The sequence below is a fragment of the Orcinus orca genome, chromosome 9 (genome assembly GCF_937001465.1).
Source record: "Orcinus orca chromosome 9, mOrcOrc1.1, whole genome shotgun sequence".
In the NCBI taxonomy this organism is placed as follows: Eukaryota; Metazoa; Chordata; class Mammalia; order Artiodactyla; family Delphinidae; genus Orcinus; species Orcinus orca.
In genome coordinates this window covers 48,691,238-48,709,398 of record NC_064567.1, presented here as the reverse complement: position 1 = coordinate 48,709,398, position 18,161 = coordinate 48,691,238, and the positions used below count along the sequence as shown (strand labels likewise).

At 56.7% G+C, this 18,161-nt stretch overlaps 3 protein-coding genes across 6 annotated transcripts in view; all 3 read right to left on the bottom strand.

Moving 5' to 3' along the window:
• The window catches only part of HOXA3 (homeobox A3), a 44,774-nt gene extending 36,277 nt beyond the window's left edge, over positions 1 to 8,497 (bottom strand). The window contains exon 1 of the mRNA XM_049714772.1: positions 8,364 to 8,497. The gene's annotated coding sequence lies outside the window, so the exon portion shown is untranslated. The remainder of the gene's footprint in view (positions 1 to 8,363) is intronic.
• On the bottom strand, positions 117 to 3,706 carry HOXA6 (homeobox A6). Its single transcript, XM_004265663.3, has 2 exons — positions 3,265 to 3,706; positions 117 to 1,896 (listed from the first exon to the last, which is right to left on the bottom strand). The coding sequence occupies exons 1-2, from the start codon at positions 3,704 to 3,706 to the stop codon at positions 1,637 to 1,639; spliced, it is 702 nt and encodes a 233-aa protein (XP_004265711.1). The 3' UTR covers positions 117 to 1,636.
• Positions 8,498 to 10,604: 2,107 nt separating the features above from the next.
• On the bottom strand, positions 10,605 to 17,225 carry HOXA7 (homeobox A7). Of its 4 annotated transcripts, XM_049714783.1 has the most exons (5): positions 16,654 to 17,225; positions 15,842 to 15,984; positions 12,354 to 12,941; positions 11,812 to 11,947; positions 11,012 to 11,327 (listed from the first exon to the last, which is right to left on the bottom strand). In XM_049714783.1, exons 3-5 carry the CDS (start codon positions 12,730 to 12,732, stop codon positions 11,132 to 11,134), a joined length of 711 nt encoding a protein of 236 aa, XP_049570740.1. In that variant the 5' UTR covers positions 12,733 to 12,941; positions 15,842 to 15,984; positions 16,654 to 17,225; the 3' UTR covers positions 11,012 to 11,131. The 4 variants fall into 4 exon arrangements, with proteins under 4 accessions (XP_033276473.1, XP_049570740.1, XP_049570742.1 ...); XM_033420582.2 differs by lacking the exon at positions 11,812 to 11,947 and having other exon boundaries at positions 10,605 to 11,327; positions 16,654 to 17,220; XM_049714785.1 differs by lacking the exon at positions 15,842 to 15,984.
• Positions 17,226 to 18,161: the final 936 nt, after the last annotated feature.

Genomic DNA, 18,161 nt, shown 5'->3' with positions numbered 1-18,161 from the left:
CAAAATTATTGCATTTCCCTCGCAGTTCCATTAGGATGTACCAATTGTGAGGCCGTCAGCTGCCGATCGCGTGCCCGGCGAGGATGCAGAGGACTGAGGGGAGATGGTGACTTGGATTTTATTTACAACAACTTTATTTCCCTGCTGTGCAGCCCCTCTTATTTTTGTGTCGAGGTTGGGGTCGGTTCTGACCGTCGTGCCGGCAGCTCTGAAATTTGAAAATACAGATATCACCTTCGGGGAAGGGGGGGGAAGGCCATTTAGCCAATTGGAGAAATAAATCCTACCCGCAGCAGCAGCTACAATTACGGCTCTGTTTTTGCGAGCGCATGAGGGACAGTGTCCCTGCCGCTCTTAAATGACAGGCGTCTATTAAAGATAGCTTTTGTGTAGCGTTTCTCCGAGGCGAGGTCAAATTCCATACACTTTTATAGCCGGAGTCGATTTTTCTTTCGTGTAAATATGGTTTTCGTGTCATTAGTTTGCTATTTGATTTGCTATAAGTATCCAGCCTGGAGAGTCTTCACCACCGGGTCACTTTCCTCGAGCCAACCGGGCCCCAAGTCGGAGGGTTCTCGGTGAACCCAGCGAGTGGGCCCAGGCTCCCCGCAGCCACAGAAGCTGCTTGGGCCTGGGGATTCGTGGGCCGAGTTATTAGGGTCTTGCTTAGACCTCCAGAAGTAAAATGAGGACGCTAATGAAAGCATTTTGTGGCAGTGCCTAGTACCTCCGTAGTTATCTTCCTGGGTTCTGAAAGACGAAAGTAAATCACAAATATAGCTTAAAGTTGGGTGTGGGGGGAGGTGTCCCCGCTGGAGAGGTCAGGCGTCTCAGGCGCCCCTGGCACATTTGGAAACCAGGACTCTTGCCGCTCCCATAGCCCTGGGCTGCATCCTTAGGTCCTGAGAGCTGTTGTGGTGGTAGCGCCGGCCCTGTTGGAGGCGGGGAGCCGGAATCCGGAGCTCGGGGAGCCCAGTCATTCCCAGGGCTGCAAGATTCCACCCGCGCCCAGGTTGGCTCGGCTGGGCTGAGGCTGCTTCTCTTCCAAGGACGGTTGCGCGCTGGGCCGAGAGACAAGGCTCTCTCGGGCCCCCTTTGTTCCTCGCGCTTCTTCCTTTCTGGGGGCGGCCTGGGAGGCCTCGGCAGAGCTGGGGCCCCAGACTTTAGGCTCCCTCTTCCCAGGGGCCGGAGTTGATTTGGTGATGCCCTCCGGGACTTGGTGGCGAGGAACCGAGGCGGAAACGCCCAGACACCAAAGGGGGCTCGGCACCGGGTTCTTTCCTCTCCAGCAACCCCGGGACCCGAGCTCAGGGGCGTGCAGAGGCGCTAACACAAGAGCCGGGAACCGATTGGGGCGCGCCCTGAGACCCGGAGCGGGCTTGGGCAGGCTTGGAGAGCGGGATTGCGTGTGCAGTGCGCCTCGCTCTACCGCTGGGATTGGCTGTGTGTGAGGTGTTTTTTTTTTTTTTTTCTTGTAAGAAATAAATGCTCAGACGTTTGCAAAGCGCCGGGCTCCCCTGAAGCTGCGAAAGCCCCCCGGATGGGAGCAGGCGGGAAGAAAAGTTGGGGAGTAGGCGAAGGCAAGGGGGCAAAGCCGAGGGAGGTTGCGGCGCGGGCCTGGTCCCTGCCCAGGCGTCTACTCGCCCGCTTTTGCCTCAGCGTCCTCCCCGCTGGGTTGTGTGGAATTGATGAGTTTATTTTCCTTTTTCCACTTCATGCGGCGGTTCTGGAACCAGATCTTGATCTGGCGCTCGGTGAGGCAGAGCGCGTTGGCGATCTCGATGCGGCGGCGCCGCGTCAGGTAGCGGTTGAAGTGGAACTCCTTCTCCAGCTCCAGCGTCTGGTAGCGCGTGTAGGTCTGGCGGCCTCGGCGCCCGTGACTCCCGTACACAGCACCTGCGGTCAGAAATGGCCGGGCGCCGGTAAGCCAGGATCCGGGCAGCCAGACCAGTCAGCCCCGCGCCCCACGCCCCGGTCTCGGGGCTGAAAACCACCCGTCTCTCCCACAATGTCTGGGGCCGAAAGCGGGCTGGATGGGAGAAGATTATTTCATATTAAGCGAGATGTGTTCCACCTAAAACGACTTGGGGTGGGAAATTATTGTTTTTGAAAAATCTGCTCTGTAAAAAAAAATTACAAGCAAAAGAATAGAACAGCATTCTTAGATCGGGGTACCTAAGCCTGTTTTGTGGGAGTAGAGTGTGTGTGTCTGGGAATGGTGGGTATGGAACCCTGTGGGTAGGGTAGACGCTCCGAATTCACACACGGACCTCTGTGAAGATGTTACTGTGGCCAGCCATGTCAGGACACAATATGCTTTTTTAAAAAAATTTAAATGGTGAGCCCTCTCAAATCTTTGCAAATGCCTTCCAATTGTCTGGCCCTTCTGAGAAACGCAGAGCTCTTGAAAACACAAGTGGATTTTAAAGCAAAAGACTGTAAGTTGAAAAATCCGCACTAGCCTCTGTCCTTCTCCAAGGATTCCCCGTAGATTTTTTGGAAACCAGGAGCAAAGAGATGGAGCTATGGGCCACCTGGGGTTTCTGGAATGAAGGACTGTGATGGGCTATCTGTTCTAGTGCCAAAGGAACCCATGGGCGGGGGGCTCCCCCAAAGCTGGGTGTATGAGACACAGGCAGGGCCTCACAAGGAGGCAGAAGTTGGCTGTGAGTGAACAGTTGAGTGGAAGGGGGAGGGGAGGGAGGAGAGAGAGGAAAAATCCTGAGGCTGGGGATGTGGCCCTCCAAGGCTTTGGGGAGACACTGCAAGGGGCCAAATGAGGGCCTTTATCTAGATGCGTTTCTGAAGGGCAGAAAGGTGAGGGGGTTGGGAGGGAAAGGGGAGTTCTCAGAATGGGTGCAGAAGGCCATCACGGCTTGGGGATCTGAGCAGGGTGTTACCAGCGTGCAGTGAGGGCAGGCGCTCTCTCCCATCCAGCCTTGCTCTCTCTTCAGGTTGCCCCTGTCACTGGGTCTCACATAGCATGGCAGTGAGCCCCCCACACGCTCCCTAAGTTGTCACCTTACATGGACACTAGTGCCCCGCCTTCATGCTGCCACAGCCTGATTGCCCCATTGGGAATGGGTTGCATTTTTTATTTTTTGAAATCTCTTTTTAAAAACCCAAAGAAACTTTGTTCATTCTTTCCTCCTTTCTTTCTATTTCCTCTTTCTACTCTCTCTGTCTCCTCCTTCCTTCCTTCTTTCCCTGCCTCCTTCCCCCTCTCCCTCCACTCTCTTGAGGGGCTGCAGGGAAACACCTTACCCGCGCAGGAGTTCATCCGCTGCATCCAGGGGTAAACAGGACTCGTGTACTTCCGGTCGGTGCCTTCGTCATGGAGGGCTTTGCCCGGCACGCTGTTGCTGTCGGGTTTGTACTGCTGCTCGGGAGAAAAGTGCAGGTAGTCCCCGGGGCCCCTTTGCTTGCCACTGCCCGAGGGCGAGGCACCACTGAGGTCCTTATCAGAATAGAAACATGAGGCCCCGTACTCGTAGGACGCCCGGTTGCAGGCCAGGACCGAGTTGGACTGTTGGTAGAAACAAGGTGAGGTGTACGTCTTGTCCGGGAGGCTCGACGCCCCGTACGAGGCCGGGAAGGGCCTCAGCGCGTCATAGCCGGCCGGGTAGAGGGGCAGCTGGCCCAAGAAGGAGTCCTGGCCGCTGGGCAGGCTCGCGGGGAAAGTGGGATTCACAAAATAGGAACTCATTTGCGCGCCCCTCTGCAGGACTGTGATTTGTTGTGTATTAGTACATCTGGCTATAACTATTAGTAGTCATCGAACTGGTTTGTTTCTGGATGGCCGAACGCCAAAAGCGACAGCAGCAAATCGCACCAGCTGACGCGGCGGCGGCCAATGGGAGCGAGCGCCGGAGCCCGCTCCCCGGGGACCGCGGCGACCGAGGCAGCAAAGTTACAAACAGCCCCCAGCCCGCCCGCCCGCCGCCCGCCCGCCGCCCGCCCGGCAGATTAATGGGCGCGCACAGCCAGCCGGCCCGGCTCTCTTCCCGAAAGCCGGTGGCGGGCGAGGCCTGGGCAGGGGCGTGCGGCTCGGGCCGGGGTAGGGGCACCCGCGTCCGGGTTGATGCAAAGACCTGGCCAGGCCCGCTCTTTCCTCCCCCCACCACCCCCCTTTTGCGTTGTTGGATTTTGCTGGGTTTTCTCTCCAAACAGGAAACCTGACAGCCCCGCGCAGGGAGGGGCGGTGACGAGGATGTCTTTGCTCCGGGCCGGCCTGCCCTCCCGGCAGGGCCCTGAGTTTGCCCCTCCCCCTGCACTCCCCTACCCGTGGGTGCGGGTTCCGGAGCTGGAGAAGGGCTCTGAGAAACCAGGCCTTCACCCCTGCTCCTCACTCCTGCGCCTTAGGGATCGATGCATCACCTCCTCCTCTCCTTCCCCACTCCCACCAAGGGCCTGGGCCTCGCCGCCAAGGAGAAAGGCTCACCTCGAGCTGACCAGGACCAGGACGAGGCTAGTCTCTAACCCCGCAGGCTCCCTACTCCCACATACAACACATCTCCTTTGAGTCTCCAGGGGCCTCCTTCCAATGGCCAGCGATTGCCTGGCCTCAAAGCACCCCTCACAAGCTGTGAGCCCCGCTCCTGCTGCCTCTGAGCCCAGGAACCGAGAGGTCAGAAACCACTGGTTTCAACAAGAAAGGGACCTACAGAGGAGTGGTTGTGAGACTGAGCTCCGAAGCCAGCCCTGGGACCTGCTCCCCTTGCCCAAGCCCAACTCGCCAGACTCTCCCTCTGCCTGCCACCCTGATAGCTCAGAGATGAGACAGATCCAGATGTGGAGTCTCTGTCCTCATTTCAGAGGTGCTGGTGACCCAGGGTCCCTGGCCCAGCCGGGCACAGAGGGCAGCTCCGCGGGCCCAAGGCCGCGGGAATGATGGATGTGCTTGGCTTCTGGGTCACCTGTCCATGGGCTCTGTCCTGGGATGTCCCCTTTCCTGCCCTTTCTGGGACATTTTGGGGGACCTGCCACCCACAGTTGCTCCAGGACCAGAAACAGTTTGTCTCACCAGCTCCAGAAATTCTCTGAATTGCTTTTACTGCAGCCCCAGGCCTGGCCTTCCCCAAACAGGACAGGAAAATCCTGTCCTGGGCTGCGCTCTCTTGCCTGAGGTGTTCCTTTGAGATAGTTGACTTTTATAGCACGTGGATCAATCTCATTTTGTAAATGTGATATCTTTCCAATGGCATTTTTACAACTGTATTTGTTAGGCTTGTAAAACCCCTTGAATTATCTTTAAAATGCTCAGTTCTCTGGAGCCTGAAGAACGATTTATTTATATGATTTGGTTGAATTTCCAGAGGGTGTTTATAAGATCTGTAAAACTGGCGAATGCAGGCTGATGGGGTTCAGGACTTGGGAGGTGTGTGGCAAGGCCCCCCTAGGAATCTGGCAACGACTTCCTTAATCTCTTCCTTGCTTTTCGATTTCTCCCCTCACTTCCCCCAAGGAGAAAACATTGGGAAAGGACTGGGCTATGATTGGCCTCCCCAGAGACTGTGGTGCATCCTCGAAATCGGCTGCTGCCCACCCAGTGGGGGCTGCACCCAGAAGCCTTCTGACTGTGCCCCAATCAGTCGAAGCTGGGAAGGTTTCTTCTTTGCATATAAAAATAAGGGCCTGGCAGGAAAGGACGTAATTTTAAATTGTCCTCGAATTTCTTTAGGGAAAGGATCTGATAGGTGAAAATGAAAACTCAAGAGTCAAAAATTAAAAAGGAAAAAAAAATTAAAAAGGGATTTACAAAAAAGTTGTGTTAGAAGAAAATCATGTTTGAGTTGTTGTTTCTTTAACAAGACCATCAGATGATGGTGATTTCAAGCAAGTTATTATCATGTAAGATGAAAATGATCATTTGGAGATCTTGATAAATGTTTACATTCATAATTTCTGCTTCATTCCTCCAGGTCCCACACGGTGTTGGGGCTGGTGGCAGTTTACTACTGTTATTAGTATTTGTTATGGTTTGACCCGGATTCTCGATTTAATCATCGTCCCAGTCAACGAAAGAATTTGATTTCTCAGCTAAGAGTCAAAAAACAGTATATTTCTAGCTTCTATAGAAACTAAGATGGAAAAAATATATTAAACTGAAATCTCTACGTGTTAGCCAAGGCTGGTACATATCACGTTGACAGCCGTCCAATTTATTTCTCCAAGCAGCATTAGGTGCATATATATATGTATGAATATATATATATGTGTGTGTATATATGTATGAATATATATATATATATATATATGAAGAGAGAGAGCGCGCCATTCACGCAAGAATAGAAGCCCCAGACTCTGGAGGGAGCCTCTCCTGGGATGGTGAGAATGGCCACCAGGACTCTTTTCTAGGTCAAAGCCACATAGAAAGTGCACTCACCTTTCAGCTGCTCTTCGAGGGGGACGGGATGGCAAGCAGAGCCTCACAATGCACCCTTTCCCGGGGCTGCCCACTGAGCTCCTCGACCTCCGCCGGTCTGGAGAGAGGCCTGCTGGGGGGTTCCTTGAAGGCCACTGCGTCCGCCGGGACCGCTAGCCCAGGCCAGAGCCCATAGCACACAGGTGCGGCCTCTGCCTGTCACAGGCCTTCGCTTGGAGCCAAAGCCCGCCTTCCTTGCCATAGCCAATCCTCCTCAGGGCCAGCCAGGCCTGCAGGCCTCAGGACTACGAGTGCTATCTCCGATTTCAAAATCCCACAGCGGACGCGTTTCCCGAACCAGTGTGCGCCCCCGGGGCGCCTTGGGACGCACAGTTTGGAGAGAAGCAGCCGTGACGTGCCAGGCGGCCTGTGCAACCAGTCTCCATGGTGCTGGGGTGGCGGCAGGACTCGAGTCTAGTCGGGCGTCCAGCTCCGGTCAGGGGTGGCCAAGGCGGGGGAGGTTCCCGGCCAGTCAGACCCTGGGAGGCCGCCCCTGAGGTCCTCCCTCGCCCCCCTCTCCTCGGGCTGCTTGGGAACCTCTGAGGGGCCCGCGCAGCAGTCGCGCCAGGCTGCACGACTCGGGGCTGCGGCTGGCGTCGGTTCCGGCGACGGCCACAGCGTGGCAGCAGCGAGCGCCCGGCGCGGTCGCAATAAATAATCTGCTCGCGGCAGCCGCAGTCAGGCAGCTCACGGCCCCGCGATGCAAATGCGCCTTTATCCGCCCCAGCGCACCCCCCAGCGCGGGTGGACGTTCCCGACGTCCACAGGCCCTTCTAAATTGTAGAGTGCATACCAAGGCATCATCTTAAGGTGGGGAAACAACAACAACCAAAACCAAAAAGCAAACAAAAAGAACTCCCAGAACCTCAGGTTCATTTCTGGTCGCTGTCCCAGGAAGCTCCCGGGACAAATCTGACCGAGGTACACCCAGGTCAAGTTGGGTCTGTGCCACCGCTCTTCGTCAAGCCCACGCCCGCGGCACCCTCCGCGCCTCCTCCCAGGCGGCTGCACAGTCCTCCCCCGGCTCTCGGAGATGGGCAGCGCGCGGTCGCCAGCCAGCCCTCTGCGCCGAGGTGGCTGTGGCTGGGAGGAGGTCCCCTATCGCCCAGACTCGGTTTGCGTCCTTCCTTCAACCTTGGCTGCGGGCCCCTGCCACTCGCAATAACACCACCACATCCTCTGCACCGAAACTTCCCGCCAAGCAATACCCAGCCAATTAACCCCATCCTCTCCTCCAACACAGAATTCCACCCACGAACCTATTCCCTCTCCCCGCGCTTCAGACACCTCTCTCATCGGAAAACCGCGTGAAGGGAAGCAGGCACTCAGCAGAGGACCCTGGCTGAATTAGTAAGTTTTTGTTTGTTTTTTTCCCTCAGTCTACTTTTCTCTCCAGAAACCAGTTCCCACGGAATAGAAGGTGCTGTGTTGATGCTGATAAAACCCCTGTCGATGAATTCACTTTGCCCCCGCCTCTTACCAGCTTCCCAGGTCGGGAACTGTCTCCAGTTATTGGGGGATTCAATCCTGCCAATTGGGTCATAAAAAAAAAATCCAAACCCGGGAGGCTGGCAGGGAATGCAGGGTGCAGGGCCACTTCCTTTTGGGCTCTGCGAGGTCGCCGAGGAAGGGGAGAAAGAAGACCTCAGTGTTCCTGCCCCGTGCCAGGGCGCTGTGCCACAGAAGGAAAGCAGGCATTCACTGCCACGGTGAGCCCGAAAGAGGAGAGGGAGGGAGGGTGTGTGTGAGTGTGTGTGTGTGTGTGTGTGTTGGCGAGTGCGGGCTGTAGTGTGTGATGGAGGCGCGTGTGTGAACGGGTGAGTGGGTGGGTGAGGGTGAGTATGCCCCTCTTCAGAGCCGCCCTGGGTGCCCTCTCCCACTGCCGCCGGTGCCGGCTACCGTCTCACAACCTTTGCTCCTGTCTCCCCACACGTCTCACCTGCAGATGGCGGTTCCCAGAAGCTCCTGCCCCTCTGACAGCTGTCGCCTGGGCAGCCCGGGGAGACGAATTGTCCTCTTTCCTGGTGCTAGAGGACGCAGGAAATTAGCCAGGTTGCGAGTGGCAAAGCGGCCGCGGCGGCGCCGGGAACTGGACGAGCCCCACCTCCAGCGGGAGCGGCCGGGCCGGGCCGGGGCCTCGTCTCGCTCGCCATCGCCGGACAAAGCACAGCCGAGCCGGGCTGGAAGGCAGAGCGCCGAAGCAGGCAGGACGGAGCGGAGGAAAAGAATGCGGCTCTATTCTCGCAAGGGAAATTATAAAAAAGTTCATGTTCACGGTTCGCATCCACATGACCGACAGCGGCCAATGGAAGGGCCGAACAACTCATAAAGTTGTATTGCAAAGTTGTAAATTTTCATAAACAACAACGGATTTATGACCCTTTCCCCATCACTAAGAGGAGGCAGCTCTTACACCGGCGCCATCTTACCACCGAGGCCGCCCCGACTTGGGGCCGCAGGTTTTACAGACCCAGTTGGGCCGGGGTTTATTAAGAGTAATAAGAAGTGGGCCCAACCCAAGCAGGAGACAGGAGTCGAGGTCTTCGCCCGCCGAGCTCACCCTGTTCTGCGCTGTCCCCACCACCCCTCGCCCCTTCCCCAGCCCCTCAATCCTTCTCATCCAGACGCCCGCGCCAAAGTTTCGAAGCCGGGTTTGCGGCCCCTGCCCCTTCCCATACCCCTCAGCTTCAGTGCTGGGCCCTGGGGCGCCCTCGCTTTGCCTGAATGTGGGCTTGGGGTCTATATCAGAGGCCCTGAATCCCGCGTTCTACCCTGGGGTCGGGTTCAGGGCTCGTGGAAAATTCGGAATCAATTGTAGGGTAATACCCCTTTCCAAGCCCGCCCTATAGCCTTATAGGAAAGGGTGGATTTGGGATTCTCTCATGGAATTTATGGAGGTTTTTGGGGAGGTTCATAGAATATAATGTATCAATCGAAGATTCCATTTTCAAGGGATCTGGAAGATGTTTGCACACACATGCAAACCGGACAAAAATCTCCACACAGAGAAATGCACATATACAGTTATGGACACACAGAAACGCATGCACCCAATCATGGACGAAGAAATACCTGCAATTGTTTACACACAAAAACACCTGCACTCAACTATGGACAAAGAAATACATACAATTATGGACTCAAAAATACACAGAAATACACATGCAAAAAGAGGTACACACACCTATATGAATCTACACATAAAAAGTCCACATGAAAAGGGATTCGAGGTGTATACACCAATACGTGACACCCAGCACATAGACCCTATTCTTTCTTCCATTTTTGCTGTCCCAAAGCCCCTTTGGCCACATAGACACAGCCAGGGCTTGCTCTCCACTCATGCTCACCCTCTCGTCCCCAGGCCCCCTCCCCCCTAGATAAAGCGGTCCACATTTCTTTGTCATCGAGCATCTTTATTTTTCTGTTACATAAAACACTGTTCACTGGGCAAGACAGGAAGTGTACCTTCCTGTTCCTGGAAGCCCAGGCTAGAGCCAAGAGGGATGAGGGGGACACAGGACAACACAGGAGATGGAGGGCGCTGGGGAGGGCTGCCCTCCCCACACGCTATAGAGTTGGGTCAAGACAACACACCATGCTACAAAGTCACCCCATTAACACATCCTTCCCAAGTCAGGACATTGACTTACAAATGAGCTCCAAGACTACATAAATGACAAAAAAAATCTTGTTCAAATATACAATATTTGCCATTGTAGGAAAAGTCAGGGTGTACATATTCAACATGGCTGGACAGCAGGACACAGGGGCCAGGGGAGGGGCAGGGAGGCTGGGAGCATCTCTGCGAACCCAGAGGCCTTCAGCTAGCTTGAGATGCTCCCTTCCAGAAATAGGGGGTGATGGGCCTGAACATGGGGTGCCCAGGTCAAAGAAGGAGGGATTCTAGATTGCAACACTTACAATGCTTTGGAATAAATATATTATTTTTCCATTTAAATAGAAGCCAATGCCCTGGTCCCCGGACACCAGTGCCTTCTCAGCACAGCCTCAGAGACCCCAAAGACTGCTAGCCCGGAAGCAGCAGCGGCCTGGCTGTGGAGGGGGGAGGGTTCGGCACTAGGTAGCAGGCGAGCCAGCCAGCACAAAATAGGTAGTTTGGGGCGAGTAGGTAGTACTGAGAGTCAGGTCCTTGCGGGTATGGGGGAGGTGTTGGGTGTCTGACAGTGTTGGGATGTGTCTGGGCTTCCTGGGAGTGGAGGCCCTCTGGGGCTGGGCCCATAGGTAGTTTGGGGGTGCCTCTCCCCGAGGCCTGTGCTAGGTAGTATTTTAACCGTGCCAGAGCAAAGCTGGTGGGACTGGGATTGGGGGTGTCTGTTCGGGGGTGGTCCTCGAAGGCAGAGGGGATCCCCAAGGGGCCCCAGTCTAGGTGGCTGCTCAGTCCAAATAAGCTGGGAGCTGGAGCGGGTAATGGGGTAGATTGGGTGCAAGTTGGGGACTGGGGTGTTTTTCTTTTTAACATTTTCTTTTTATTTTTTTCCACTTTTGTAAATAAAATCAGTCTCTAAAGACACTTTCCGGACTGTCTGGTGCAGCCAGGGCCCTGGCTCCAGCCCTCATTCCTCCTCCTCCTCCTCGTCGTCGTCGTCATCCTCCTCGTCGTCCTCCTCGTCGGCCTTGTCGGCGGTGGCGGCTGCAGCGGCGGCGGGCACGGCACCCTCGGGGGCGGCGGAAGCGGCCGGAGCCTCATCCTTGTGCTCCTTCTTCCACTTCATGCGGCGGTTCTGGAACCAGATCTTGATCTGGCGCTCGGTGAGGCAGAGCGCGTGGGCGATCTCGATGCGGCGGCGCCGCGTCAGGTAGCGGTTGAAGTGGAACTCCTTCTCCAGCTCCAGCGTCTGGTAGCGCGTGTAGGTCTGGCGGCCCCGCTTTCGGTCCGGCCCTGAGAGCAGACACACACACACACGGACACACGGACAGACAAGCGACAGGGACACAGACAGGACAGTGCATTAGCCAGGCCGCCATCCCAGAGCGCGCACCTTCCTCCCGGCCCTGACCTAGGCGGGAGTCCCCCCCTCCGCCCCGCGCCCCCAAACTGAGCTGGGGGAGGAGCGGGAGTGTTAGCTGAAGACCCCGACTGCGGTGCCAGACGCGCAGGCAGCTCTGTGAGGAAGGAAGGCGCAGAATCCCAACTTTACAACCGCCCTTTCCAGCCGGCTAGGCTTCCACAATGTCCTGCTTCCCCCTGACAAAGGGAAATTGTAAATATAGAGTGTGGGCAAGTGGGAGATGCTGCGCTTTTGCCATTCAAAGGAGAGCCGGGCCGCTTCCCCGCCTAGCTAGGCAAAAGGGAGACCTTCTCCAGCGGCCAGCACTCCAGGGGCGCCTGCCCTCCCCAGCAGCCCGCGCCCCCAACCCCGGACCTTCCTAGGGAACTCCGGCTCTCTGTCTCCACTCCCACACACCCATCCCCGCCTTTAAATGGCCCCTGGCACTGGGGCGTGTGAGGGGCCCTAAAGGGTTTGGCTCTCCCTGCTTTTGAGGAAAAAAAAAGCCTGGCTGAAAGGAAAAGGAGGAGGGAGGGAGAGAGAAGAAAGGGAGGGAGAAAGAGAGAGAGAAGAGAATAGCGAACAAACTTAGTGTTGAAATTCCAAGGCAAATGGAGTTAAATAAATTTACGAGGATCGAACCCATTAATTGGGCAATAAAAAGTTTTATGAGCCTCATTTACATACAATGCTATGAGCTCTCCACGCTATGGCGCCTTGGCTCTAATTAAAACCAGAAAGGCAGAGCCGCCAAGAGTCACGGGGCAGCCGGCTTGCAGCCGCCTTGCTCCGCGCTCCGCGCTTCTAGCCCCGTGCTCCGCGCTCCCAGCCCCGCGCTCCCAGCCCCGCGCTCCCAGCCCTGCGCTGCCAGCTCCCAGCCCGCGCGCCCACCCGGCCCGCCTAGCGGCTGCGCCTACCTGAAGACCGCATCCAAGGATAGATACGGAAATTGGCCTCGGCCGAGCCGTGCAGCGCGCCTTCGTCTGCCTTGTCGCAGGCGCCTTTGGCAAGGTCACTGCAGAGCCCCGGGATGTTTTGGTCGTAGGAGGCGCAGGGCAGGTTGCCGTAGGCGTCAGCACCCAGGCCGTAGCCGGACGCGAAGGGGCTCTGATAGAGGGGGCTGTTGACATTGTACAAGCCCGGTACGGTCGAAGGGAAGGCGCCAGCGCCCGCCCCGTAGCCGCTTCTCTGCGAGCTGGGCGCAAAGGAGCAAGAAGTCGGCTCGGCATTTTGGAATAGAGAAGCCCCCGCAGTATATTTGCTAAAAAGCGCGTTCACATAATACGAAGAACTCATAATTTTGACCTGTGATTTGTTGTCCGGCAGCTTTCAGTGTCGGTTTTACGAGGTAGCGTGATATATGATAACATTACACCCCCAGATTTACACCAAACCCCATTTTCTTTTGGACGGAGGTCGCCGCAGCACGTGACCGCCCACATGATCGCCTCCGCCAATCTCAGCAGCCCTCACAGGTGGTCTCGCTTCGCGGGGCCCGCGGCAGCCTAGAATGGAAGGGGAAGAGGCTCAAATATGTGGCCAACGAATCTGTCCGTGCCCGGCCGGCCTGGCGCGTCCTGCTGGAAAAGGACTCTTGAGGCTCCGCGCGGGCGCTCAGCCCGCCGCCAACCTGGACCCCTGGCCTGCAGAGGTCGCGCGGAGCCGGCCGGGCGCAGTCCCCTCTTGCTTATTACCGAACGCTGGACCAAGCCTGCGGGTCCTCCCTGCCCCTCTTTCTGCCCATTGATGCAGCCCAGGGAGGGTCTCTGCACTCCGAGTATCCGCCCGCCCCACGGTGGCCGGGTGGGCAAATCTCGGCTCTGGGAAAATCGACTCTTTGCCTGTGTCTCCCCCCTCCCAGGTCCAGTGGGCCGGAGGCCGACTTAGACTCTGATCCAGATGGGGCAGGCGCAGCGTCGCTTTCAGCTACAGCGAGAAAGCCACCGCAAACTGGAACCATGTGGTTGGAATAAAGTCAAGGTCTTTCAGCTTCCTTTCCTTAATCGGCAGCGCACTGTTTATCTGCCCTAAAGGAAACAGTGAAATATTTATCTATTAATGAGCCTCATTTGCCAGCAGATTTATTAACATGAGGTTCCCCCCCCCCTCCTCCTGGACACCTCTGGCCCGGCAGGCTCTGTGCGTTCTCTCCTGGGCACCTGGCTGGCCTCTGGCAGCCTAAGAAATGGCCGGACACTCTTTTGTCCTCCCTGCAACCCTTGGTTCCCCCTCGCTCAAGGGAAACCAAGTCTCTTTCCCCCAGCTTGTTGGAACCTCAGGCCAACACTTTCCAGGTGCCAGCGGTGCTGTAAGGTTTCTGGTAGCTTTCACTGGGGCCACCCCTGGGCCTCAACTGGCTCCTCATGGGCCTGGATGCCTGCGAGCAATACATGCTTTAGAGCCAATTTGGAGAAGAGAGCGGGCCCGGGCGCCTGGGGACTGCAGCCCACTATAGATCTCCATTTCTTTTGGAGACCCCCAAAACAAATAGGGGGACCTTTCCCAAAAGGCCACCTAGCTCTGGCGGCTTCACCTTTCCAAGGACTGGCTTTACCTTTCCAAGACTGGAGCTCAAAATAGTCTCACTCACTCCCACCCAGGGCCTCAACTCTCGGCGCTTACCTTCCCAAGCCTCCAACCTCTGCGCAGGGTCGGAGCAGCAGAATGCCCTGCTGCCCACCACTCCCTAGAGGGTGGTGGGGTGAACCCTTCCCCTAAATGCCTCATAAACTGCCCAGGCTTCGATGGAAGCCCAGCAGTCAGGTCAGTACGCATTTTACTGCTCAGCTCTATTGCACACCATAAACCCGACCTCACAATGGAATTGCCCCGGAAATTCTCTGAATTATAGAGTTTGATTCCTTGTATACAAAACGCTTCCCATCACTTTCAGAGGGTCCAGGCCGCCCCTGTTCACCGCACGCTCTCAGGGGGTCCCAGAAGCACAAAAGGTGGCAGAAGCGTTCATGCTTGGATGCAACGGAGCCCGAGCTCTGGCCTAGTGGACTGCCTGAGGCGTGGGTGGGGAGGCGGGGGCTGTCTGGACAGGTGGGTGCCTGGTGGTTTCCCCTGGGGGCACAGGGGCCATAGTGCGGCAATATCCAGGGATGGCCTTTATGGAGGACCAGGATGATGGTGTGTCTCCGCTGGGGAATGGTGGGGTAAGACTGGAAGAGAAGAAAATACCAAATATTCCAAATAGCATTACTTTCTGGCAGGAAATAAAAGCCTAAGAAAGTTAAAGGAAGACCAAACAAACAAGAAGAAGGCTAGGAGATCAAAGAGGCGGAATTAGACAGCTTTAGACCAATAAATTGTTCCTCGGGTGACACGGAGCAAGACGCAAAGAGAAAGAACGGGCCCCGCCGCCGCCGTCTGTCTAGACTCCGGTGGCTGCAGCAGCCGACAGCGATGGCGTTTAAAGCAGAACCTGCCTTCGTGGGGCGACCCGACAGACCGGGGGTGGGGGAGCGATTTCTGGGAGAGCAGGAAAGAACGCGTTCCCAGCCAAGAGGGCTGGGAGCCTGTACCATAGGCTCACCGCTGCCCGGGTTTTGTCCGGCGCAGGTCCAAGCCGTCCTGGCAGGACGCGCTGAACCTCCTCCTGGGCCAGAGAGGATCCAGATACTGCCGGCAAGGCCTCGGCCTTTCTGGGCCCAAGTCAGCCAACTGGGACGAGTCCCGCGGGTGCTGAAACCTCCCTTTCGTTTCTGAGCTTCTCTCTCCCCTCTTGCCTTCTGCAGCGGGGTTTTAAAACGAAAAGGCCAGACAAAAGCAGGCTTTCAATATGGCCTCTTGAATCGCGTGTTCTGGAGCCTCTGGTTTTCTTTTTATTTGGCTGAAGAGAGACACCTGCACTGGGTTATATGTGATAATATTCACAGAAATACTCGTTGACGCTCGACTTGGGGCAGGCGCGAGAAGGCGAGTTTCTAAGCAGCCGAGCTGTCTTTATTGAAAGACATTTTCTCAGCGCTCTCCTGGAGCTGGGGTCCTACCTACCAAGCAGAGAGTGTTTCCCCTGCTTCTCGTTCCGAAACAGTCCTCAATATTTAAATCCAGCTAAGAAGGTAAACCCAGCTTTGGGTCAGCGAATGGAGCCTGCCGGGAGTCGGGCGGCTGGCGATTTGCTTCTGTAAACTTTTCCACCCGCACCCGTCTCACGGGCTGCGCGTCTCTTCTCCACCTAGTGCGCAGTCTTCCGTCGCGGCGCGGGGGCGGATTCATCCCTGACAAGTGCAAAGGAGCTCCGCCTGGCTCGGGGTCCTGTCTGCGTGGCTCAGAGGGAACCGGTTCCCTGGCAGCCGAGAGGGGAGAGCCGCCTCCCAGCCACCGGCAGGCCAAGGGCAAGAGAGGCCCCGCCTGGCAGTCCACGAAGCAGAGTTCCCGACCGGCCTGCACCTACCTGGAGCCTCCGTGATCGGTGGTGAGAAGCGGTCGCCACCGATCTGCTCCTCCGCCATTTATTTGTAGTTACATAAATCGAGCTTTGTATCTGCGGCTTGGATACACGGCCACGGGCGGCTCTTGGGGAAGCTATAAAAACCCCTTTCAAAAAAAAAACCCTTTCATCAGAGGCTGTGAAATTTTATGTATTATATAAGGAAATATAATGAAGGCGTGTGTCTGTAATACCAACGTGTGTATATAAACAGAAAAGGGCGGAGAGAGAGAGAGATAGGAGAGATATAAACCCAGCCCCGGTTTTACAGCGTGTACAGCGCGGAGATGCAGGTTGTAAACATTTGGTGGGCTTGATGGAGATTATTACAACCCAAATAAATGCACTGCGTGGTGTGTTCACAGGGCTCGGGAGTGCTTCGAAGTGTTCCCTGTTTGCTTTTGCGTTTTCCCTCTGAAACCATTCTGCACCCGGGGCTGATTCTCGCACCCGCTCTCCGTACCGCCTCCTGGAAGGCTCTGAGGCGTGTTACCCCGCCCAGGGTCGAGAATAGGCTGGGCCTGGATTGGGGTTCACTCCCTCCTCCTCCTCGCTTCCTGAGCAGGGGACGCCAGAGTAACCTCAGTGCCTCCACTGCTCAGGAAATTCGGGGGCGAGAGAAAGCAAGGGAGGCTTTCACCACGTGCGCTCCTATCCTTGAGCTGGGATGTTAATATAATTATTTTAAAGATCACATTTATTTTAGAATAACTAAAGCAGTTCCTGGTCTTTCTCCCGGGATTTCCCATCCTGCCATACCCACACCAGACAATTACCAAGAATGCCTTTATGCCCAATTTTCAGCCGCCTAATTTTATTGTCACGTTTTTAAGGCGGCCTAGTCCCGGGATCCTGGCTCGCTTGCGGGTGCTGGCTCTCCCGACCCTGTACCGGGGCGCAGACTTCGGGTCTCTCTCTAGGGCCGCCGTAGGACCCTTGGCCACCGTGTATGCCCTCTGCACACCCTCTGGGGGGGGAGGGTCACCAGGTCCACGGGCTGTAGGCCTTAGTCCTTGTGTCTGTCCGCCGGTCAGTCGCGTTCTCCGACCGTCGTCGTGATGCCCCGAGGCCTGTCCTGGGCTGGGAACTGTGACCCTAGATCGGTCCCCGCGCCTGGAGCTACTGCCCCATAGCAGCCGGACAGCTGCAGCCCCGCAGCGCTAGGCCCCCGGGATGGGGAAGAAGAGGGCGGGAGCGGTGCAGGTCAGGCGAGGCCCCGCCGCTTGCCTTTTTGTTTCCCAGCGAGGCTTCTGTCCAGGCGTGAGCAGCTCCGAAAATATACGACCACCGTTCGCTCAAATCTGGGTCTCCCATTCCGGAAAAGCTTGCATCAAGTCGACATCTTAGGAACTTCCCAGAGTCAAGGCGGCGGGAGATGGCGGCGCGGGCGCCTTTTGCGTGGAGCCATACTGCCATCTGCTGGCCGCCCCTTGACACTGCAGCCAAGCCGCCCGGCCTGAACTTCGCCAGCAGCCGCCGCGGGTCGGGCGTCCCACTCCCAAAGCTGGGCAAGGGCCTATCCCCGGGGGGTCTGCACGGAGCCCGGAATCTACGCTGCCGAGAGGGCAGTGCCCATAAAAGTGAGCTGTTTCCTCAGCCGCTTTATCGGCGGCAGACAGAGCAAACAAATGAAAGGGCTTTGGTGGAAAATCTTAATTGGGGCTGGACAGTTGTAAACTCATTAAGGGCCGAATTCCAGACAGTTCGCAGACCCGGCCTTTATGGCACACCCTTACTGCCCATTCTTTGAAGTTCCTTCTGTCTGCAACAACAGAGGGCGTCCCAACCTGGCGGCAGGGTGGGTTTGGGAGAGAGGGGACGCCCCATCCCCCGGCGCCCAGGCTCCCCTTTTCCGAGCCCAAACATAACTTCTGCGATAACTTCGCAGAAATCGCGGGGGGTCGGGGGGGGTAAGGCGAGAAAAGAAAAAGGGGGAGATGAGGCTGAACCCTCCTCCACGTCTAGAAGGTGCTCAGGCCTCCGAAGTTGTGGCCGCTCCCCCCGCAGCCCTTTACACCCCATAAACGGTAACAGCCCTCATTTTCTTTTATGGCGCTTGGGGCTGGTCGGTTGCTTGGGCTTTGCCTCTGTCAGGACTTGTGCTTGGGAGGGGTGCGCGGGGCAGGGCCCAGAAGGGGCCCCCGGCAGGCCTGGCAGGGCGCGGGGGCGGAGGCCTTCAGTCCCCTGAGAGCCCCCGACCGTCCGTGCCCGCGGCCACGTTGGGGCGGCCGGGCTCCAGTTTCCCTCCTGGCAGATTCCTTAGGAGCCAGATCCTCAGCTCTCG